Source organism: Lathyrus oleraceus, chromosome 7 (assembly GCF_024323335.1).
Source record: "Lathyrus oleraceus cultivar Zhongwan6 chromosome 7, CAAS_Psat_ZW6_1.0, whole genome shotgun sequence".
NCBI lineage: Eukaryota > Viridiplantae > Streptophyta > Magnoliopsida > Fabales > Fabaceae > Lathyrus > Lathyrus oleraceus.
Window position 1 is genome coordinate 121,758 of NC_066585.1, and position 26,087 is coordinate 147,844.

General features: G+C 34.1%; 1 protein-coding gene across 1 annotated transcript; it reads right to left on the minus strand.

Annotated features, from left to right (window-relative positions):
- Window positions 1–23,226: 23,226 nt before the first annotated feature.
- On the minus strand, window positions 23,227–25,851 carry LOC127108271 (F-box/FBD/LRR-repeat protein At3g14710). The gene is made up of 3 exons (XM_051045719.1): window positions 24,945–25,851; window positions 24,687–24,848; window positions 23,227–23,532 (listed from the first exon to the last, which is right to left on the minus strand). The coding sequence occupies exons 1-3, from the start codon at window positions 25,806–25,808 to the stop codon at window positions 23,227–23,229; spliced, it is 1,332 nt and encodes a 443-aa protein (XP_050901676.1). The 5' UTR covers window positions 25,809–25,851.
- Window positions 25,852–26,087: the final 236 nt, after the last annotated feature.

Here is a 26,087-nt window from a genome sequence, read left to right on the forward strand (position 1 = left end):
CTAAGTCCTTGAAATGGTTAGTATGATGATGTTATGATGTTATGATGTTATGATGTTATGCAAGCACAAGCATATCACACAACAATTATTCCTAGGTCTTAAGGCTTGCATGAGTTCCATAGGTAAGTACCCTCCCCACTGAAGTTTGGTTGGTTCAACCTGTCCTAGAATAGTAACCGGGTTCTAGAAGGATCTCAGATCATCGACCTTTCTTTAGGTCCACTTCAGTGCAACACCAAGTGGTTGACCGAAGCTTCCCTAAAGTCCAATCTCAAAGAGTGTAGTATCGAGTATCAACCAACCTCAGTCGGAACCGAAGCCAGTTATCTCACTACTTTCTAATGGCTAGGATGAGTCAATTAGGGTTCTAAAGGTCTGGTTAATGCTTTGATGACACCACGCGGAAGCCAAATTTTTCCTCAAATAACATGAGGACCATCAGGACCACCAAAGTGTCACATTAACCGTAGCTATCATTTTGACCATTCCAGTATACGCCGGATAGTCGCGATGATCTATTGCTACTTACCTAAGGTACACTAGATCCGGGTGTAGGATCTTTCACTCAAAGCCCCCTTAAAAGAAGGAATAATAAAACATAAATTGATTTTTTTTTTTTTTTTAAGATGGACCTCTCTTTGTAGTCCCCAGCAGAGTCGCCAGTTCTGTCATACGGTGAACTGGACTTTATCGGATTTGTAATCGCAATGTCGCGGTTAGCAAGAGTCGCCACCGACTTTTCTTTTATCCAATAAGGAAAGGCGGAAAAGAACAGGAAAGACCTTAATTTAGATTCTTAGGTTCGGGAGGTACGTTATACAAAGGGAAGGTATTAGCACCCTTTGTATCCATGGTTACCCATGGGCTCTTAATTGCTCAATCATTTATGTTTTTCTAGTTTGGCAAAGTGGTTGAGAAATGTGTAGGAAAATGTTTTGAAAAAGGAGAATTTAACTTTGTAATGATTCTTGTATGAATGTATACAAAGTGGTTATCTCATTTAGTTTTTGAAAATAGCTTAAAAAAATAGTTTGGAAATGTGTGAGGTGTGAAAAGTATTTTAGGTTATGAATGAGCAATTAAGGGTTATACCTGTCCGAGGTCTTTCCGGGCATTTCCTATCCTTATGAGGGTAAAACTGTCCTTACTATTGAGAAGTAAGTAGTTTTATCCTTTGGATGTAAAAGGGTCATCGTAGGGTCATCGATTGGTCATTGAAGGCAACATTTGTAAGGATACCTTAGCATTCGAAGGGACGATCATCATTTAACCGTAGGCTACACCGAAGGGTCATCGAGGGACAAAATAGTATTTTCGAAGGCAACATCCGAGGGACTATGATTTATTTTATGATGATTTAATCGAAGGGCCATTGCTAAGTGTATCCCCACATTCGCGGGACATGACCGTATTACGTAATCGTGGGGGTAATAAAGAGAGGTCCGATGTTATTTATTTAAAGTCCGGATTTTAACAATTAATTAAATAGCCGTAATCAGTTAGGTAATTAGGTCCACAGGAAATCAATGAAATCAATACATTAAAAATCAAGCTTGGTGATTCAAGATGAATCTCCATATTAAACTTAGGTCATCCAAAAACCATCTCCTCAAGAATGTCCACACCTAAAGCGGCATGCCTAGCCGGTTATTTCTTTGGAAGTATGCTAGCCTTTACATCATGCAACACACGGATTAGAGCATTGAGGCAAAATACAATTGGAAATTGCCCCATAAATAAATATAACAATCAGGAAGTTAAGCCAAATAATGCAGAATCATGATTAGATAAACATAAAATGGGCAACAAAGAGACAAAGCAGCCCCTGTCCCGTTCGCCTCTGCTTCGCCTAGCGAAGGCTCAGCGAAGGCTCGTTGCAGGCTCGCCTAGCGATGAGCTAGCGAGCGGCCACGGGTTTGAAGTTTGAGAACAGTATGACCTCAACCTGCGGCATGGCTTATGGCATTCAATACATAATTATACGGTTCAGCATTCACAATATTCAGGCACACTTAAATTCACATGCAAAACTTCGAATATGTTTATGAGTTCAATTATAGTATCGCATGCAAGTTAAGAACATGAAATGGTACCACATGCCAAATGAGATCACAAAGCGGTATCACATGCAGATTAAGAACCTAAAGAGGTACCACATGCAAAATAAGAACTTAAAGTGATAATCCCATGCAAATTAAGAAAATAACGCGATAATAGTGATGCAAACCTGTTGGCGATCGAATTGCAACCTTGAATTGGCGAACCGGATCGGGTTAGGCGGCGGTAGCTTCGGAGCGGGGCGCGGCCTTCAGGGTTTCTTCACTCGGAATTTTCTAAAGTAGCCTCAGGGTTTCCGTGCCAGGGTTTCCGTCCGTCTTCCTCTGTTTTTCGTCCGTCTGTGTGTCTCTTTTTCGTGGCAGAAGAGCAGGTATTTATAGTAGTGGTAGTAGTGACCTAATGGGCTTAAAATGAGGTCCAAAAATTCAAATTCTCGCAAGCTTCGCTAGGCGAAGGAATTGCTCGCCTAGCGAGCAAGCTAGGTTTGGGCTTTTTCTGGACCTGATGCTTCGCTGGGCGAGTGGCATGCTGAGATATTCGCTAGGCGAAGGGAATGCTCGCCTAGCGAGCAAGCTATTTTGGGCCGCTTGTGGATTAGGCCTGTTGTGAGCTGGGCTTTTGTCCATTTGATATCAGTGCCTTGCAGATCAAGTCAGAGGGTCTTGGAAAATGCTTTGTGATACCAACGGGCAAATTTTGGGGTATTACAGATTGCATTGTGTGAATGATGAAAATGTTGTTCAAGCCATGAAATTTGATTGAATTGTATGAATTATGAAAAGGTATATATTAAACCTATGAAATTTGATTGAATTGTGTGAATGATGCAAATGCTGTTGTTAAACCCATGAAATTTGATTGAATTGTGCGAATGATGAAAATGTTGTTGTTAAAGCCATGAAATTTGATTGAATTGTGTGAATGATGAAAATCTTGATGTTAAACCTATGAAATTTGATTGAATTGTGTGAATGATGAAAACGTTGTTGTTAAACCCATGAAATTTGATTGAATTTTGTGAATGATGAAAATGTTGATGTTAAACCCATGAAATTTGATTGCATTGTGTGTATGATGAAAGTGTTTTTGTTAAAGCCATGAAATTTGATTGAATTCTATGAATGATGAAAATGTTGATGTTAAACCTATGAAATTTGATTGAATGGTGTGAATGATGAAATTGTTGTAGCTAAATTCATGAAATTTGATTGAATATTGTGAATGATGAAAATGTTGATGTTAAACCCGTGAAATTTGATTGAACGGTGTGAATGATGAAAAGGTAGATACTAAACCCACGAATTTTTGATTGAATTGTGTGAATGATGAAAATGCTGTTGTCAAACCCATGAAATTTGATTGAATTATGAGAATTATGAAAATGTTATTGTTAAACCCATGGAATTTGATTGAATTGTGTGAAGGATGGAAATGTTATTGTTAAACCCATGGAATTTGATTGAATTGTGTAAATGATGAAAATGTTGTTGTTAAACCTATGAAGTTTGATTGAATTGTGTGAATGATGAAAATGTTGTTGTTAATGCCAAGAAATTTGATTGAATTAAGTGAATGATGAAAATGTTGATGATAAACCCGTGAGATTTGATTGAATGGTGTGAATGATGAAAAGGAAGATGTTAAACCCATGAAATTTGATTGCATTGTGTGAATGATGAAAATGTTGTTGTTAAAGACATGAAATTTGATTGAATGGTGTGAATGATGAAAAGGTAGATGTTAAACCTATGAAATTTGATTGCATTGTGTGAATGATGAAAATGTTGTTGTTAAAGCCATGAAATTTGATTGAATTGTGTGAATGATGAAAAGGTAGATGTTAAACCTATGAAATTTGATTGAATTGTGTGAATGATGAAAATGCTGTTGTTAATCCCAGGAAATTGGATTGAATGTGTGAATGATGAAAATGTTGATGTTAAACCTATGAAATTTGATTGAATTGTGTGAATGATGAAAATGTTAATTTTAAATCCATGAAATTTGATTCAATTGTGTGAATGATGAAAATGTTGTTGTTAAAGCCATGAAATTTGATTGAATTGTGTGAATGATGAAAATGTTGATGTTAAACCCGTGAAATTTGATTGAATGGTGTGAATGATGAAAAGGTAGATACTAAACCCATGAATTTTTGATTGAATTGTGTGAATGATGAAAATGCTGTTGTTAAACCCATGAAATTTGATTGAATTATGAGAATTATGAAAATGTTATTGTTAAACCCATGGAATTTGATTAAAATGTGTGAATGATGGAAATGTTATTGTTAAACCCATGGAATTTGATTGAATTGTGTAAATGATGAAAATGTTGTTGTTAAACCTATGAAATTTGATTGAATTGTGTGAATAATGAAAATGTTGTTGTTAATGCCAAAAAATTTGATTGAATTGTGTGAATGATGATAATGTTGATGATAAACCCGTGAGATTTGATTGAATGGTGTGAATGATGAAAAGGAAGATGTTAAACCCATGAAATTTGATTGAATTGTGTAAATGATGAAAATGTTGTTGTTAAACCTATGAAATTTTATTTAATTGTGTGAATGATGAAAATGTTGTTGTTAAACCCATGGAATTTGATTGAATTGTGTGAATGATGAAAATGTTGATGATAAACCCGTGAAATTTGATTGAATGGTGTGAATGATGAAAAGGTAGATGTTAAACCCATGAAATTTGATTGCATTGTGTGAATGATGAAAATGTTGTTGTTCAAGCCATGAAATTTGATTGAATTGTATGAATGATGAAAAGGTATATATTAAACCTATGAAATTTGATTGAATTGTGTGAATGATGCAAATGTTGTTGTTAAACCCATGAAATTTGATTGAATAGTGCGAATGATGAAAATGCTGTTGTTAATACCAGGAAATTGGATTGAATGTGTGAATGATGAAAATGTTGATGTTAAACCTATGAAATTTGATTGAATTGTGTGAATGATGAAAATGTTGATTTTAAACCCATGAAATTTGATTCAATTGTGTGAATTGGTTGTTTCTTCTACCTTCTTTTCAATTCGACAATCCTTTGCAAGATGTCCCACTTTATCACAGTTATAGCATTTGAATTAGTTACAATCTTTCGCATAATGACCATACTTCCCACACTTGTAGCATTCAAAGTTGGAATGGTTCGACCTACCACCTCTTTGACCACGTCCTCTGCCACGCCAATTTTGCTGGATCGACTGTCCTCTGTCGAAGTTGTTGCCTCTACCACTTCGACCACTGTCACGTCCTCCACGACCACGTCCTCTTCCTCGAAAGTTTTGAGAAAAGAGTACCTTTTCGCCTTTGATTTGCTCCTTGGTTTGATTTGCGTCCTCTACTCCTTCTTCCTTCTTTTTCATCTTTCGTTGTTCGTGTGCTTCGAGGGAACCAGTAAGCTCTTCGACTACAAGTGTAGAAAGGTCCTTCGACTCTTCTATTGCACACATAATATTCTCAAATTTATCTGTTAAAGATCTCAAAATCTTTTCGACAACCCGTGCATCAGTTACTGTTTCGCCATTTCTGGTGAGTTGGTTCACCACCTTTTGTACACGCGTGATGTAGTCAGATACATTTTCTGACTCCTTCATTTGCATCCTCTCCAATTCGCCACAAAGAGTTTGGAGTCGAACTTGTTTTACTCGATCTGCTCCTTTGAACACTTTCTCTAGCGTGTCCCACGCCTCTTTCGACGTAGTCGAACCGGCAATCTTTTCGAAGCCTGATTCATCAACAACCCTAAACAGCATGTATAGTGCCGTTTTATCCTTCGATCGCGTCTCTTTCAACGCCTTGTTTTGAGCTGCCGTATATCCCCCAGTATCTGTTGGTTCTTCAAACCCATCATTGGTCACCTCCCACGCGTCTAGAGATCCGAGAAGAGCTTTCATCTGAATACTCCAGTTTTCGTAATTCAACTTCGTTAGCCGTGGCAACGGCATTTGATTCTTCATATTTGCCATTAGCTCTGATACCAATTTGACAGAAGAAGCGAGTAGTTTTTATGAACTTCTGTTTTTTATTGGAATGCAATTTTGGACTTTATACATACAAAAAAAACTTTAGCTATTCTACTAATTATGATAAATAGTAAATACTCTTAATTTTCCCACTGTCTCTTGACCTTCCAAATCTCTCCATTAATTTATTATTAAAACCCACTAACTCTAACATTAAAGTTTATTCAACAAATAGTATTCAAATCTAACTAATAAATAAAGACACATACCTTGTAGAAGAACATACTCTTCCCAGCCAGGATGGTAGAGCTAATATGTAGTGTTCTCACTTTAAGTACTGTAGAGCAGTCCATGTGAGAATCTGTAACATTTGTGGGATTGGCAGCCTCATCACCTATATAAATATAGTGACTAGAACTGAAAACTTTAAATTTTTTAAAGGAAATGTTTATCTAGAAAGCATAAAAAATTGAATCAGGATACAAACACAATTCATAAATTCTGCCAGATTGTGCAATTTCATGGATTATCAATAAAATTATCAAGCCACACAATCGGAGAACCACTTGCAAAATGTTTCCCCATGACTTGAACCATAGTATTTCTTTCGATAAAAGACTCATAAATTGGATGTTGGAAATCCCCCAAAATCTAAAAGAATTTCAATCAATCTTGATGAACAAGATTGTTCTTACCCACATAATAACAACGAAAAGAGAAGAACAATGGAGAAAGAAAGTAAAGAACGATGAAGGAGAAGAGTAATAAAATTCTGCAAAGTTTCTCTCTTCCCACAAAATGTGGAAAACTTATTATTCACTTTGCAACTGCAAAATATTGTGAATACAATGTGTTGTGAATACTTTATTAACCTCTATTACAAAATAAGGGTTACTCCCTCTATTTATAGATTTTAGGTTAACTTGGACATCAAGTCAAAGCCCAAAACTATAAAATCCCAAAATTATAAAAGCCCAAAAATAGCTAACACTACTCAACACACTAGGTGGTTGGACACTTCCTTGCTTTTGTCGAGCAACCTGCTTCAACACAAGGAATTACAATTCAACACACCACCTAATTCATTGTGTCTAAGTTATCTACATTCATCATAGCTCTTAGCCTTCTGAGCACTTCGACCGGTACTCCCTTCGTCATGATGTCTACAATTTGATTCTCAGTTCTGCAGTGTTCCATATTCATCTTCCCATCTGCTACCTGCTCTCGAAGATAATGGAACCTCATCTCGATGTGCTTGCTTCGACCATATGTTATCGGATTCTTTTCCAGATTGATAGCTGACATGATGCCGATCTTCATGGTAATTGTTCCATGACTCTTAGATGTTATCTCTTCGACCAGATTCACCATCCATGTTGCTTGACATGCACAAAGAGAAGCAGCTATGTATTCTGCTTCGCATGACGATAATGCCACTACTGGCTATTTTCTCGAACTCCAAACAACTGGTGCACCACCTAGCATAAACACATAACCAGTTGTGGATTTTCGATCCTCAGCATCACTATACCAACTTGAGTCGGTGTATCCCACTAATTTGAATTCTTTTCCTTCATCAGCTGTAGGAAACAAAATGCCATAGTCGAGAGTTCCTTTCAGATACCTTAGTATCCTCTTCGTCGCTGCTAGATGTGATACCTTTGGCTTTTGCATGAACCTACTCACCATACCTACACTGTATGCTAAGTCAGGCCTTGTGTGACAAAGGTATCGAAGTGACCCAATCAGGCTTCTGTACGGGGTTGTGTCGACATCATCTTCATCTGAATCCTTTGACAGTTGTAATCTGGGCTCAGCTGGAGTCGAAGTTGGGTTGCAATCTTGCATCTAAAATCTCTTGAGAATTTCGCCTGCATACCTTCTTTGATGCATCATCAAACCTCTACCACTCTTGTAGAATTCGATGCCAAGAAAATATGAAATGTCGCCCAGATCTGACATTTCGAATTCCTTGTTGAGACCACCTTTGAAGTCTTAGATCTCCTTCTTGCAGCTACATGTTACCAACAAGTCTTCGACATAGAGGCATAGTATTGAAGGTTGAGAAAAACAAGAAAGGGGGGTTTGAATTGTTTTGGAAATAAAAACTTTTTCAAAAATCAGAACCACATAATAAAAAGAGATGACACAGAACTTTATACTGGTTCGCTTGAAAATCAAAGCTACTCCAGTCCACCCGACCAAGGTGATTTCGCCTTCAAAAAGGACTTAATCCACTAATATTGAAAGATTATACAACCAATCGTCTAAGAGAATAATCTCTCATCCCTCTCAAGTATTCAGACTACACAAAGTCACTTGAGGAAGTATTTTTAAGCAAGAGTATAAATTGTAATGTAATGTGCTTCTAACAAACAAACAAGAATTACAGAATTGTAAGAGCAATAGTTTTTCACGTAAGAACAGCAGCTCGTGAAAGATAAGAGAGAGTGATTGAGAGTTTTCGTATATTGTGTATCTCAGGTGTATCTTCTTCTCAGGTATTCCTTCCTTTATATAGTCATTGAGAAGGACCGTTGAAGTGTTGACAGGATCTTGGTCATTGAAGAGTGATTAATGTCATTACTATCATTGTTTCTTTCTAAAACAATTTTGAGAGCCTCATTATTTCCTTCTTGAAATAGTTTCTTTCCAAATACATATTTCTTTTCGGTTACGCATTCTGAGCTGGTGAGTCTACGTCAGAGTCTTGATAGATCAGAGTTTGTCTTCAGAGGATAACTATGTCTAACCACATCAGAGCTTCTCAATGCTCTAGACTTATTTAGATTCAGAGTCTGGATTCAGTATTCTTTTATCTGAGTTTCTAAGTTCTTAATGTTACGCTGGTATCTGCGTTGATCAGAATCAGAACCTTCTGGACACATTCTTTCTAAGTAACATCTGATAATCGAATATTTTGTATCTGATGTAATTTTCTATCTGATGTATGGTCAGAGTCCGACACACTAAGAAAGAATCTCGTTAGAGTACCATTTTTGTTTCATCATTTGTTATCATCAAAATCTTAGAGATATATTATAGGACCAACTTTGTTATTACAAGTATAAGCAATTCACTCTTGCTTATTCTTACATATACTCCATTTTCATATTTGCACTTCACAAATTCCTTCTCCCTTAGAAAGCCATATATCTTCTTGTTCCAAGCTCTTAGAGCTTGTTTAAGTCCGTACAGGGCTTTGTGCAGCTTGTAGACTTTTCTTTCTTCGCCATGTTTCACAAACCTAGCTGATTGTGCAACATAAACTTACTCTTCTAAGGGGAAATTAAGGAATGGACATTTCACGTCCATCTGGCACATCTGCCAGTTGTTCATGTTTGCTAGACCAACAACCAACCTGATTGTTTCGATCCTAGCAACAGGTGCAAAAACTTCATCGAAATCGATTCCTTCTTTCTGAAGAAATCCTTTCGCCACAAGTCTCGCCGTGTCGAGTTACTTCTCCTTTGGGATTCAACTTCACCTTGTATACCCACTTCACATCGATTGCCTTCTTGTCTTGAGGCAATTCGACAAGTGACCAAGTGTTATTGACTTCGATTGGTTTTAGCTCTTCGTCCATTATTGTCATCTATTTTGAATCTTTCAATGCCTCAGCTGCACTCTGAGGTCTGCTTGTACTTGTTTCATCTCTGACTTCTTCCTGTCGAACTTCTCTTTCGACTTCAGTAGCTGGTTCATCACAAAAGATTCTCATTGAATCTTTCTTAACATTCTCAATCCAATCCCACTCCTTAAGCTCATCTGTGATCACGTCCCTACTGATCATTACTTGCTTATTCACTGGGTCGAACAACTTATATTCTCCAGTCAAATGATATCCTATCAGGATCATCTGACTGGACTTTTCATCAAGTTTTATTCTCTACTGATGTGGTACATGTCTATGTGCTATAGATCCAAACACCCTCAGATGACTTAAGCTAGGCTTGACACCAGACCAACATTCTTCTGGCGTGATTCCTTCTAGCTTCTTCGTCGGACATTGATCAGTCACCATTTATATTGAGTTTTCATTACTGATACGACGCAAAACATAGACATTTGACACATTGTGCAAGTATTTATGGTACATTTCGAGTAGTTTTACTTCCGTTATTTTATTTACGTGTTTTTAATCTTTGTTATATTTTACCTTTTATTATCTTGATTTTATGCGTGGGATAGCTGTGTTTTTCTCCGACAGATCCAGGTAGAAGAACCGGAGAACTCAGAACAAGACAATGCGAGATTCCGGCACGCAAAGGAGCAGAAAACCCCGGTACATGAGGCCTGACACGGGCCATGTCAGGGCAAGGGAAGCAAATGAAGAAAACAGTAGCCTGACATGGGCCGTGTCAGGCATAAACCTTAACCGTGTCACCCCTGCCATCGGCGTGTCAGCTTAAATAGTAGGCTGACACGGCCACCCGTGTCAGCTGACACGGGCTGTGTCAGCCCAACCCCAAAATTTCCAGTTTTCTCGGGCTTTTCATTCTTCGGGCTTTTTAGAGACATCTTTGGTCCTGTCCAACTGCTGCTGGGAATTTCCACTATAAAAAGAGGTCTTCTGCCAAAGGAAAAATCATCTTGGAATACGGCAAAACACAGTATTGTGTAACAATCAAGGATTACAGAGATCAAGGCATTCGAAGAGCTGAAGATATTCATGAGCGGGAGCGATTGAAGATCAAAGTCATCCAATTACTTGTAATGTGTAATTTTTATCTTGAATTTGTTTTAAACAATATGAGTAGCTAAACCCTCCAATGCTAGGGGGTGTCCCAGATTTAGAATTGTAATGAATTTGAGTTTACATTTGCATTTATAATATTTTGTTTACGGTAACCTTTTGATATGTTTATTGCTTTCTCTTTCGGGCCAATTGAGATTGATTTATGGTTATCAATTAGGTTGGACCGCCATTGATAAGGTTTTCATCAGGTTACTCTACAATAGATATCACCTAGGACTAGGGATACCCTGTATGAACCAGAGCATTCTTGATATTATATAGCTTAACTTCACCCTAATTGGCTATGGACATAGGAATTATGGTAGATTGATTAAAGGTTTTCTCACCAAGGACTTGGGAGAAAATACCCTTGAAAACTGGTAGTAATTGATATTTGTTGATGCAATAGTAACTCAGAGTTGTTACAGGGATAAATCATACACCTTCCCTGGCATTGTTCCTTTTTCTCTATAAACCCATATTTTCATATTTCTTTATCTTATTTTATTATATTTTTACACTCAAAAACCAAATTAATACTTTTTGTTTAATTGAATGATAATTCAAACTCAGTACTAACATGCAGTCCTTGAGATCGACATTCGGGGAATTTCCCCATTATTACTATAAAAGGCAAAATAGCACACTTGCTATTTTCCCGATCAGACATTTGTTCAGGATGTATGTCGCAGTCGACACAGCTTCTCCTCACAATTGTTTGGGTAAATGCTTGCCTTTCAAGATACTTCTAACCATATTCATAATGGTTCTATTCTTCCTTTCTGCGACTTCATTCTGCTGCAGAGTGTAGGATGGCATTACCTCATGCATAATCCCTTCTTTCACACATAATGCATCGAAGTATTTCGACACATATTCTCCACCACCACCAGTTCTCAAAATCTTGATCTTTCGACCGTTTTGTCTTTCGACCATTGATTTAAACTTGGAAAATACCTCGATCACTTCACTTTTCTTCTAGATCAGGTAAGACCACATTTTTCGACTGAAATCATCTATGAATGTAACAAAGTATTTGTTACCTCCAATAGAATCCACCTGGAGAGGGCCACATACATCAGAGTATATGACTTCAAGAATTGCCTTCGACCTGGTACATGCATCCTTACTGAAGTCGTTCTTATGTTGCTTTGCCTGCACACATTCTTCACACACTTCGTTTGGAATGTCGATTTCTGGTAATCCTGAAACCATATTTCTTCTCTTCAAATCTCTGATGTCTTTGAAATTGAGATGGCCAAGTCTTTAATTCCATATCCATTCATCTCGATTGGCTGCTGTTGCAAGGCACTTATGCTCCATCACATTTAGTTCAATCTTGAAGGTTCTATTCTGAGACATTGGAGCCTTCAAGATCAACCTTCCATTTGAGTTGAGAACTCTCATCATCTTGTCTTCGATCGACATCTTGTAGTTCTTTTCAACTAACTGTCCTATGCTGAGCAAATTACTCTTCATGCCTGGTATGTACAACACATTTGAAATTACTAACCTCTTATCATCTTTCCCCATAATCAGAACATCACCAACACCTTCAGCTGCTAGAGTGTTGTCATTTGCAAATTTCACCATGTTCTTCATTGAGGGCTTTATGTTGACAAATCGATCTTTTCTTCCAGACATGTGTGATGAGCATCCTGAGACCAAGTACCACTGGTCCTTAAATCTCTCTTCTTCTCTTGTTGTAACCATCAACAACGTCTCTTCTTCTTCATGTTTCTCCAGCTTTGCATAAGTTTCTTGATTCTTTTGCTTTTCTGGAAAATCACTAGAATAATAACCATACCTTTGACAATTGTAACACTGAATGTGACTCTTGTCTGGCTTTTGACCACCACCTTTTCCTCTACCTGCAACACCACCTCTTTGGTTGCCTTGGTTCCAGGGTTTTCTCTTATTCGACCAGTTTCCTTCTTGCTGATTTCGACCAGTCGAATTGTTGTAACCTCCTCTGCCTTTGTTGCCATTCCAGCTACCTTTGCCTTTTTTTCTTTTGTTGATTGATCATGCAAAGCCATATCACTCTTCGACTTTCCTGCAGCTCTTTCAGCCATTTTTAATCATGAGATTCAAGCGTCCCTTGAAGCTCTTCCTTTGTCAGTTTTGACAGATCTTTCGAATCTTCTATGGCTACTACCACGTGGTCGAACTTTGGAGTCAACAACCTCAAGATCTTTCCAACAACAGATCTTAATATCAACACTTCTCCACATACCTTGATTTGATTCACAAGTTTCATAACCTTAGTGAAGAAATCAGTTATGCTTTCATTGTCTTCCATCTGAAGCAATTCATACGTTCTTTTGTGAGTTTGTAACCTCACCTCTTTCACCTTCTCCGCGCCTCAAAACGATTTCTCCAGAATTTCCCATGCTTCTTTCGCTGACTCTACATCAACACATTGATGGATTATAAATAGAGCTTTATAATCTTTCTTCTTCAATTCTTTATGTGCATTCTTTTCTTGATCCGTCGCGGCTTCTATAAGCGTTGCTACTCCTTCCTTCACAAGATCCCAAAAATCTTGATAACAGAACACAACCTTTATCTGCTTGCACCAATTCTCATAATTGTTGTTCTTAAGAATCGGAAGATTTTCTGGAAAATGCCCGATTGGATGATTCGTTGCCATGGTGATTTTCTTCCCATAAATCAATTAACCGGAGCTCTTGATACCAGATGTTGGAAATCCCCCAATATCTATGGAGAATTTTAATCAATCTTGATGAACAAGATTGTTATTACCCACACAATAACAACGAAAAGAGAAGAACAATGGAGAAAGAAAGTAAAGAACGATGAAGGAGATGAGTAATAAAATTCTACAGAGTTTCTCTCTGCCCACAAATTGTGGAAAACTTGTTATTCACTTTGCAACTACAAAATACTGTGAATACAATGTGTTGTGAATACTCTATTCACATCTGTTACAAAATAAGGGTTACTCCCTCTATTTATAAATTTTAGGTTAACTTGGACCTCAAGTCAAAGTCCAAAACTATAAAAGTCCAAAATTATAAAAGCCCAAAAATAGTTTACACTACTCAACACACTAGGTGGTTGGACACTTCCTTGCTTCTGTCGAGCAATTTGCTTCGACATAAGGAATTACAATTCAACATCGGAGAAACTAGGTGAGAGATTTTGTTTAAGGTATCCAAGTACCAGTTGTGGGCGCTTCAACCATTACATCCACCTCTGCATCCGAGGCTTAAGCGGCGAACAATCATCTACATCAGGTTGGTCTGACATTAGTTCCGCTACGAAAACTAGTAGAGAGCATATGGTAGTATGATGAAAAATTGGTATGTAAAACACATAACTTGATATATACATAGTAACACTTCTTATGAAAACACATGCACATATCATGTTTTATTGCTTTGACTCCTATTATAATTGTGCAAACCAAGTTATATTTAACTAGAATCACAAGGACCCACTATTGAAATATATTTAGACCTAACTCATAGTAATAGAAGTATTGAAAAAATGAATGAACAGATCCCCCAAAAATGAAGCAAATAGACATAACTAAAGCGGCAACCTGGTGCTATAAATTTTTTGCCGAAGCAGAATTCAGGGACCCACTTTGAGTTCATTGTAGACAACTCTACAGGAGGCTGAATACACAAATTAAACTCGAGACCTTCTTATCTCACAGCAATAACTTTGATTCCCCAACAACCAAAGAACGAGTATTTGATAACTAATCAACATACAATATTTACCACTAGTGTATATACCATTAAATTCTGGTATAATATAATTGAAAAACATGCGCCTTAGTAACCCTAATGTGGTTATAGTATCAATGACAAATTCAACATATTTTGAAAAACACATCTAACGTGGTTCATTAGATATGAGTTTTAATTTTCAACTTTTGAGTTATTTATCACAACATATTTTGAAAAACTTTTGTTTCCCTATGAATTCTAGAGAAAATTTGAAATAAACACACAAGGGCCACCAAATTTGAAAAACACATATAACTTATCTTATGTAATCACTCACTTTTGAGTTATTTAAAATAATTTTTAACTCTTGTTTCTCAAAAATTGGACAAATAAAAAATACATAAAAGTGAAGAGTTTTGGAGAAAAAATATTAATGTCATTCCGAATGTTTTCCCTTCTCTTTTTTGTTAGGTAATTATCGACGTTAGGGAAAATATCAATAAGATCCGTCATGATTTCAAGTTGAATGATTCTATCCGAGACAACTGAAAACAAAGTAAAACTCAACGTCCTCGAAACCTCCATTCACGATTGAAGACTCAAAAAAATTGATTTCACTATCTTCTCTGATAAAATCATTCTACTTGAAACCATGATAGATTTTATTGAAATTTTCTCTAATGTCAAAAGTTCCTTCACAGGAGCCAATCAAACTAGCCTCCACAAAAAGAAAAGGGAGGACATTCAGAAAGACAATAGTAAACACTAATAATTTATATTACTCATTTGACTCAATTTAATTGTATTTTTTTCTTCAATTTAACAAATGTGATTGAAAGATTCTCGTGCATTCCATGGTATATAAACGTTATGTAAATTTGTGTATATGGTATATAAACTTTACATATTCAAAGAATTCTAACAAATAAAAATGAAAAAATAACTAATATCCTTATTTATATTATAAAAAATAGTTTTAAAATATTTTAAGTAGCATAAATAAAAATGGTAATTTAAAATTAGAAAATATTAAAAGGAAATGTATAGTGTACATACAAAGTAAATTCAAGTAAATTCAATAAACTAAGTGATAAAATAAAAAATAATATAATATTTTTATTTATTTTTTATTTTTTAGAAAAAAAATTCAACAATTTAATTGAGTATAAACAAAAGAGCATTTGAGTTATTTTCATCACCATCCTCTTATTCATTTTCCTTGTTGATCATCACAAGAAACTTATGTGTCTCTTAATCAATCACTATCAACAACAATATCAATTTAGTTGAGTCTTTAATCATGACAGATTCAGATCTTGGTTTTTCCTTCAACGATTCTAGTTTCTCAGATAGAATCATTCGACTCCAAATCACGAAGGATCTTATTGAACTTTTTCCCAATGTCGACAGCTGCTCCAAGTGCCGATCGGAATAGCCGCAACAAAAAGAAAAGGGATGACATGCAGAAAGACAATGGTAGTCCACTTATATTTTTTTATTCATCTCATCTTTTAGAGTTGGTACCATGCTTTGAACCAAATGTTACTGTGATTCAATTGTTTGTAACTTCTTTGTTTATTTCAAATTTGATCTACAAATCAAAGGGTAACAAATAGGATACGAATTAAAATTTAAATCTAATAATTCACGTCAGGGTTCCCATAAACTGAAAAGGAAAACGTTTTTATGTAAAATGTAATACCATTGTGTTTCTGCATGTCTTCCCTTCTCTTTTTGTTGCGGCTATTCCTATCGGCACGTGGAGCAATTGTTGACATTAGAAAAAAGTTCAATAATATCCTTCATGATCTCGAGTTGAATGATTCTATCCGAGGATCAATATGAGGTAAAGAAAAATTCAGCATCCTCCGAACCTCGGTTCTCGATAAAAGATTCAATTGGTGGTGGTGTTGATATTGTTCATCCTGTGATTGATAAAGAAACACAGAAGAACAAGAAAAATGGGAAAGAGGATGATAATGAAGGTATAACACTCCAACTATGAGTAGTAATGAAAATATCTTTCTAGTGTTGCTCTATTTATACTGAAATTTTATCTACAATTTTGTTTTATTTTATGAATTAATTCATTGAACTTTTTTTGTCAAGATTTAAGTCATTGAATTTTTTTTGTCGAGACTTTATTCATAAAATTTATTTTATTTACATTTAAAATTTTAATTTTGGTTATCGATACATTTAATCAAACCATTGTTATAAATTACTTCTAAAAATATTAATTTCCTTTTGCAATTTTTATTTAATGAAAATGTAAAAAATTATTATACTTTTGATAAACAAAATTTAATCTTTGACTAATATGTAATAATAGTAGAAAAATATTATATATTATTAATTTTATCTACAATGTTATATATTATTCAACTGTTTCTCTATTTATACTCAAAATAAAAATGTTGTTAATACATAATTATATCTACAATTTTGTTTTATTTTATGACTTGATTCATAGAATTTTTTATGGTCAAGACTTAATTCATCTAGAATTTATTTTATACACATTTAAAATCATAAATTTGTTTACCGGTACATTGAATCAAACCATTGTTATGAATTATTTCTACAAATATTTATTTATTTTTGTAATTTTTATTTAATAAAAATGTTAAATTTATTTTATACTTGGGAAATAAAATTTAATCTTTGACTAATATGTAATAATAGTATATAATATTCTAGAGTATCAATTAATCATAATTGTTAATTATAAAAAAGGTTATTAGAAATGATTAAAATTCATTTAAAAACAATACAGATGATAGTTTTGAGGATTTTTTACCTAATTAACCCACATTTTCAAATTAATTCCCAAAATAACCCAGTTTTCAAAAAAATTCCCAATATACCCCACTTTTAGAGGGAGGCGCCAATTGGATTGGCGCCCCCTCTTAAAAATTGCAAGGAGGCGCCAATTGGATTGGCTAGGGCACCTGCCCTAGTCAATCCAATTGGCGCCTATGTGTAATTTTTAAGAGGGGGCGCCAATCCAATTGGCGCCTCCCTCTAAAAGTGGGGTATATTGGGAATTTTTTTGAAAACTGGGTTATTTTGGGAATTTATTTGAAAATGTGGGGTATATTGGTAAAAAATCCTAGTTTTGATTGTTTGGAAATGTAAAATGTTTTAGTTTATAGTAAATTAAAATTAGTCTCGATTAATACTTTTTTTAATGAAGGATTCATATTCAAAATATAGAATTAAGAGGAAGAAACTATTGTCAACTAATTATTTAAGTGTTTTTAGATAAAATTAATATTTATTAACATATAGATATTTAAGAGTTGTAATTTTGAGATGAAAAAAAACATTATTTTTAGAAAAATTTCAAAAGTTGAAAATTATGGAACTTGATGAGTTCCGAAATTATTATTCAGGTGGGGGAAGCGGTGAGAAAGGATGTTACAAACATTGGAAACCACCTAAACAATTTTTTTAAAAAAATAATTAAATATCTTTAAGAATATCTTTAGGTTCAAGAGGATGGGCATTGTCTCCATACAGACAAGGCCTAGGGATTAAGACGCCAAATATCATGTCTAAGGTATACTTTGGTCTTTTAACTTAATTAATTGTTTCGCATTGGTCTCTTAACTAAAAAATGCTACAAAATAGTCTCTTAAAACCATTATATTACCTGAAATGGTCTTTGCCGTTAGTTTTTCATAAAATATGTTAACTTTTGCCTTGTTCGACATGTAAAATCTGACCTCGCTTTTTTATTTCTCTATCTTTTAATTTTCTATGTGAATTATGAATTTTTAACAAAAGGAGAAGAAATGAAACTCGCTGCATTCCTTTTATCACTTTCAAAACCTAAAATCAGCTGGAGAAGATGAGTGGTACGAATAAGAGCAAGGAAAAGAAACGAAACTCGTTGAATCCCATTGTATATTGAACGAGTGCTAACATACATTGTGTATTTCTAGGTGAAGAGTTCTTTAAGGTATGATTACTAGTGTTAAGCATTAGTCCTTATCGATCTTTTTCTTTTTACCACTTTCTTCAGTAAAACATTCTTAGTAAAGCATATTTCTTTATTTATCTTGATTATGTTTACACTATGAGGTTTGAATGTGTTGTACATCATGAGGGTGATTTTCTTAAGTTTAAAAAATTAGGTTATAAAGAGTTAAATGAGGTTTGAATTGTAGACCTTGATTGCTGAAGTTATTTTGAAGTGTTGGGTGGTTTAAGGGACTTAAGGTATCTCAATGTGGAGAGTTTATGGTATTGTGATGTGATGGATCCAGCAGTTCATAGTGTTCATATCACTAATAGTACGAATAACACTTTCATCATGGAAAAAACAATTCATCCTCATGTTTCTATTTTTGGACAAAATCCTTCCTAATGCCACTAGGTTTGAATTCAAAAATGGTGACAAAACTACAGTTGAGACCCACATTGGCCATGAAATCGACGCAAATGTCCCCTTCTCGATAGATGTGTGAAATGAACAAGTGTTTATGTGCAAAATAAGCTAAACAACAATCCATTTATATGTTAACTGTTAAGGCAACAGAGATTGAATATGGAAAGCTTGCAAAACACTGGTTGAATCAGTTTCAATCCAAAGCTTGCACAACCTCTTTCCATTGCAAATTTCATGGCTTGGACTACTACATTAAACTCATATAGGTAAGAAGAAGGCCACTTAACCTTATTTGCAAAATAAATCACAAAATTCCCATGATTATTTCTAAAAATCCCTCCACAACCGACAGTGCGAGAGTCTTTATGATAAGCTTCATCACATTTGCATTTTAGCCAATCTAGTTGTGGGGGGATGCCACCATACCTCTTTGATTTGGGGAGCACGAGGGGGCCTAACAATCAACTTGAAATCTTTTATGATTCGAAAATCATCAACAAGGGAAAAAGTAATGGCAGATGAGTTGGAACTAGTCAGCATGATATGATTTTTAATATTTCCTATTGTGTGCAATACATTTGGAGACTTTCCTCTAAATCTATCAAAGTTCCTTGCATCCAACAAATATCTAAGAATGTAAGTAATATATACTTTAATAATAAGAGAACATTTCCTTGATGTGTTGGTTATACAAGTCGTCCACCAATCCTCCAAAAGTTGTGGTAGATTTGTTATGTTGATAGCTATGTAGAACCAATGCCATATTTTCTTTGAGAAAGAACATTAAAAAATTATGTGCTTAGATGTTTCAACATTGTTCTTACATAGGTTGCACCTGGATGGGATTTGACACCCCATGTACTTCAGGTTATCATCCGTGGGAAGTTTATCAAACACGATCGTCCAAATAAACAGAGATTTGGAGGGATGTATAACTTTACACCATATGATTGTAGCCTAGTCATAAGTTATACAATTGGATTTGAATTTGTAGGCCTTTTTTTAAAGAAAGGGTTCTTGTTTGGTTCATAGGCCATATGAGGGAGTCTACATTCAAATGGATACCTTGAAGCTTATGCCGAAGGAAAAGGAAACAAAGTGATCCAACCATCAAAAGAATGCCATTCTCCATTGGAGATGAAATCTACAACTTTGGAGTAGATGGGAATATCTTTAAAATTGAGGAAGTCAATGCTAGTTTCAAGAATGAGAGGATCACCATATTGTAGCGGTAAAAATTTGAGATTAAGTTATTGATTAACTTAATTCATAAAACAAGAGTCGCCACCGCGCTTTTATTATTTCCAAAGGAAATGGAAAAAGAAAGAACAAAACCCAAAGAAGTTTTTAAAATAAAACTAATAAAAAGAGATAAGGGTATGGGGGTTGATTATGCAAGGGGAATGTATTAGCACCTGTAGCGGGATATTCGTTACCTTTAGATTTATTGACTAAATCAAAAGTAAACATACAATTCGAGTCGCCACCGCACTTCTATTTATCCAAAGGAAAGGTTAGAAAGCGAACAAAAACCAAGTAAGAAGTTTTATCAAATCAAAAACTAATAAAAATTTCAGAGATCTGGGTAAGGGGGTTGGTTGTGCAATGAGAAGGTTTTAAGCACCCAAAACATCCTTAGTACTCTAAGGGAGCCCTTTTTGCAAAGTGCATTGTAGGTTGGTATTTATGAAAATATTTGTGCAAACATGATTGGGGAGATGAGAAAAGAATATACAAATTATTTACAATTTTGTTGTTTGAATGGATGAACCCATTGCCTACGTACCATCACAAAGGTAGGATCAAAACCTCGTAGTTCGGGGTAAAAATCTCAAAAGAAGTTGGTGAACTGATTTGTCAAAAGCCTTAAGGTCTTTGGTTATCAAAGGGAGAAAACTCAACCTAAACCAACAATCCACCATGTGAGGAGAGCTTCAACATACTAGTGAGGGATCCACCCTATAATAAGTATGGAAGACTTATAGTACAATCACTAAGGATAAGGTGAGGTTTACATCAACCACTATGATAACTCAAACCTATGGCTAATGTTTATGAAAAGTTTTAACAAAGGTGGCCATTGGAACCACAAAAATCACTTGAAGTGAGTTGTACTTACAAATTAGAAGTATTCACAAAATGAGGTCAAAGTTGACATAAGATTCAATTCAAAATAAGTATTAATGAAAAGAGTTTGAAAAATCAAAGGCATAATGCCTAGGTTTCTAGTTTTGAAAAACAATGTCAATGTTTGCACAAAATGAGTTTGGCTTGGGTTAGAGTGGAGAGAAGAAGAGAAGGGCTAGTCCTAAACATGCAAAGATGAGAGAAGAGATAAAAGCCTTGGAGTTCCTTTCTTGAGAACATAATGATGATTCAAGATGCTCCTTTCCTTTCGACTTTAACAATTAACTCAAGCAATCAAACAAATATTCAATCAAGCTCCTAGGATCTCCATTTGACTTGTCTCTCTTAACTTGGATGCTTATGAAAATGGTCCTTCTAATTATCTCAAGTTTGGAATCCCTATCACACAAGAACAAACAATCAAAAAGTTCACAATGCAATAAGAGAAATGGACAAAGAGAGAGTTTAGATTAGGTGTCCTTTCAAGTCAACTTCAAGATTAAGCATTCTAAAGGCATGAGGCCTAGTTGCCCTTCAATCAATTTAGCATTCTAAAGGCATGAGATCTAGTTACTCTTGAACTCCATTAAGCATAGGTTATGTCCTAATTCTAAGTCTTTTCTCCTTTTTGCATTGGGTTCACACAAATAATTACAAAAACAAACACAAAGCAACAATATATTTACACAATAATGTGCTCAAGTGAGCAAAAGGAAAATAGCATAAACATAAAATGTGAGCTCAAGTGAGTAAAGGGAAAAAGCAATATGAATAAATGAGCAAGAAATTAAATTTCATTAAAGTAAATTGCAAGAATTAAATGCTTGAATTAAAGTTAGTGTTAGTAGTTAATGTTAGTGTGCCATAAGGCAATTTAGCGCTATTTTAAGCAATCGTAAGTGGACTAATATAGTAGTCACACCTATCTGAGGCCGGTCAATAAAACTATAGGAAAATAAACACAAGTTAGAGACCATGACTAGTAAGCCAAGCTCCTACAACTTTCCATGCCAAAAGAAAAGAAGAATGACCTTATATGGATTTTAGGTTTTTTGCTTGACCAAGAAGCAACCTATCTTGGACACAAGCAATTCACTTGATCTTTGATCAAGTTGAATTTGATTTTGATCAAAGAAGGTTAAGTCTCTCATATGTCAAGGCTAACCACAAATCATTATTGCACATTTTAATACCGTCTGGGTTTTCAAAAAACCAAATTAAGATTGGAGCAAATTTTAACCACCAATAAAAAGTCGATTTCAACCAAAAGCTTAGACCAACCCCTAAACGAGGTAATAAAAAGTCGATTTCAACCAAAAGCTTAGACCAACCCCTAAACGAGGTAATTAACCGACAAAATAACATTATTGCACATGAAGTTTCACTCATGCTTTTTATTTTCTACTATAATGAAATAATTAACATTACACTAATTGATAGTAAAAAAGAACAACAATACACCAAATACATTGGAATATAATTTACTTAAATTATTATATTATTTTATTAAAATAATTTAGTTATGATCTAATTTTAAAGTTTACAAATTATATTATTAATAAATTGTTGACATATCCATCCAATCAAATCACTCAATGATGTTATATTAATTCTCAAAAGTATGTCTTTATAAATATCTATTTGACATGATACTTTAAAGGTGTAAACATAATAGTTTAATTCTCAAAAGGTGTAAACATATTTTCAAAAGTCGGTACATATAAATTATTCTCTTACGTAATTCAATTGTTTAATTCAAACACTTTAAAAATCTCTCTCTCTCTCTCTTCATAATAGTTTAATAAAATTTTGTATAATTCTAAAAAATCAATAGCATTAGCATGCCAACTCAGTGTATTTGCAATGTTATAAGATTAGACTAATGAAAAATATTAATGGTTAAGAGGTGTGGTTGAACCTAACTCAACCCTACAAAACCGGTTTAAATCGGTTGGTAGAGTGAGGACTGCCTCCACTTATAAACACATGTTCATGTCATATATTGTCCGATGTGTGACTCTTAACATACCCCCTCACGTCCAGGACTGGACATCTGGAGCGTGGAAATAAATGGTGGGTGACCCAATAATAAAAATCATAGTAGGTGGTCCATCGGATCTTAAACGAGGCTCTGATAGCACCACAATGTTATAAGATTGGACTAATGAAAAATGTTAATAGAATTCTATAAACTTGTACTAAAAAACACAACAAATTATGCAAAGTTATACGAGCACAATTTTTTCTCTTCCCACAACTTTTTCTCCTTGAAGTTTTTCACTAATCCTTTGACGTGCACTTTGAAAGGACACAGTCTCAGAAACCCAATCCAATGTGCCATGTTCTTTCCAGCCGGGATTCAAAACCATTTGCTCAAGCTTTGGAACATATTTTAGAATATTTATAACAAATTCAATTTCGAACCAATTGCCAACACACCCTCCTAATTCAATAACTTTAACCTTGTCGTGAGAAAATGCTTCAATATCTCTAATATCTTTTTGATTTTTAAGGAACTTTGGATTTGTAAGCTGACAAAATTATAAACAAAACAATTAAAAATAGGCAAACAAGTATCAATATATATATATATATATATATATATATATATATATATATATATATATATATATATATATATATATATATATATATATATATATATATATATATATATATATATATATATATATATATATATGAGTTTTTATCTAAATTAATAAAAAAAAATTAGTATAATTATAACTTAAAATACTTCAAAAGAATAGCTGCAATTGCATAGGTGTACATGGATTGGGTTAACCCATAAAATCTGGTTAGACCCATTAAAATAAATCCAAAAAAATGGATTGGGTCGGGTAATTTGGTGGATATGAGTTTAAAAAATAAAAAACCCATTAAAAACATCGGGTTTCGGGTAAAACCGGACCCAAACTCAAAAAACTCATTGACCCACTATTAAAAAATTTATTATTACAATTTTAATGATTTTGATTAATATTATCTTAGTTATTGACTTTAACTAATTTTGAATATTTCACTTTTTAATAAATTTTATCCTAATACAATTTTATGTCACACAACTTTACTTTGTTGTTAGTATTTTATAATAATTTTATTAATTGATGATATCATTTATTATTTTATGATTCTAAAAGATAGTAAAAATAGGTTATCTAATTTTTTTTAAGAAAATATAAATGTTGAGTATTTTTTATGAAAAAAATATGATGATTCATTATTTTATAATTTAATATTAATAAAAAGAAAAATCATTTGGCTACTACCCAACTCAATCAAATCCAGGAATTAATGGATTTGTCCAAACCGACCCGTTGGTGTAACGGGTGGTTATTTACCTAACTCAAACCGAATTATCATATATGGATTGAATATTGGGTTTGATCAAACCCAACCCAAACCGGCCATCGTACACCCCTTCCCTTGCATATAGTAATCAAGTCAAAAGTTAAATATGAATAGATAATGGATGGAAGGCTAAGTGCAATAAGCTCAAAAAGATGATTCGGAATATAATAATATTTAAATGTTAGTTTTATTCGCAAGAAATTATAGATAAAAATAATGTAAATTTAGTTATAAAGTGATGGATATAAATCTGAATTATAATCTTACAAAATAATAAATAAAAATCAAATGATGTGTATTAACTATATTCACTTACCATGATTGAAAGTCTATGTAAAAGTGGAGAAACTTGAAGGATGTTTAAAATCCACAAAAGACTATAATCGGCTTCCTTAGAGATGTTCCCATCCCATAAAAGGCTTAAGTTGAATTGTTTAAGATATTTGAGTGATTGGGTTATTTTTAGAGAAGTTATGACCTGAACAAAAACATGTAAGATTCAAAATATAACTCCAAAATATAACTCCAATTAAAAACAAAAACAAAAACATTCTTAGAATACTTTAAAACTAACCGTGGAAGACATATCTATACTCATAATTTCAAGTTGAGGAAATTTTGAGAAAGCAAATATGTCAAGATCATCTTCGTATGAAATGGTGAAGTCAATGCATTTCATCGCAGGGGTATTAATGCTCATGGTATTCAAGCCATATCCATCATACTCCAATGAAGTTAGTTTAAGGCAATCCACTAGAGTCAATTCTACTTCCACCATTCTTCTATTGTGAGGGTATATAATCTTGAGATTTATTAAGGATGAACTTATTATCATCGGCATTGATGCTTCAAACTGACATGCATCTAACTGAAGCTCTTCAAGAAGTCGACAATTGGATAACAAACTTTCTAACAAGATTTCATCCACTTTTACCTTGCTGAGTGAAAGAAATCTTAAATTTTTTAACGGACTAAAGTCATAGTTAGTGGGATGGAAAATAAGACAACGTTGAAGACGCAAATGCTTCAGAGTTAAAGTATTGATCTCCAAAAGTAAGTCTAAGGGAAATTTATAACAGTTACGTAGATGACTATATCCATATAACACTCCTCCAAAGAGTAGATCGATTCTTTCTGCTCCCCTTTCAATAGCAAAACGTATCCATCTATCAATAATGGTGCTTTGGTCACCATTCAAACAAAATTTTACCAAAAACGAATCGATCACTCTGCCTGAAAAGCTCTTAACAAATTGATCCACACGTTTTGCAAATTCATCTCTTTCATTATCCAAATTCACAAGTCTTTCTATGATTGAACTATCCGAGTCTCCAAACACATTCAGAGTATCAAAGTGGAGATTTCTTCTCAGAGCCCAAACTTCACCCCAACTTTTAGATAATATACTAATTTTCAACAAATCTTTCATGGTTATCATTGTTAGGATATAAGATATGACACAATCGGGCAATTTACTAATATAATCACTCATATTACCACGAGTGTTCGAAAACTTCACAATTCACCTGAAATATAGAGATACCAAAACAATTATGTTATTTACAATTATATGGAAAACATAATATAATATGAATAGTAAAAAAATTCAAGTATAAGAAAAACATACTTGGATTGGGATGAGACGTGTTCCTATTAATATTATATACAATCAATTAATAATTATCATATTCAATTTAGAAGATTTTTTAGTAAATTA

Excerpts from the sequence above, each read along its gene's own strand:
- LOC127108271 (XM_051045719.1), bottom strand. The coding sequence starts at position 25,808 with ATGATAACCATGAAAGATTTGTTGAAAATTAGTATATTATCTAAAAGT. Across the intron at positions 24,849-24,944 it reads GTATAGATATGTCTTCCACG|GTCATAACTTCTCTAAAAAT; the intron begins GTTAGTTTTAAA and ends GTTTTTGTTCAG. Across the intron at positions 23,533-24,686 it reads TACATAGACTTTCAATCATG|CTTACAAATCCAAAGTTCCT; the intron begins GTAAGTGAATAT and ends TAATTTTGTCAG.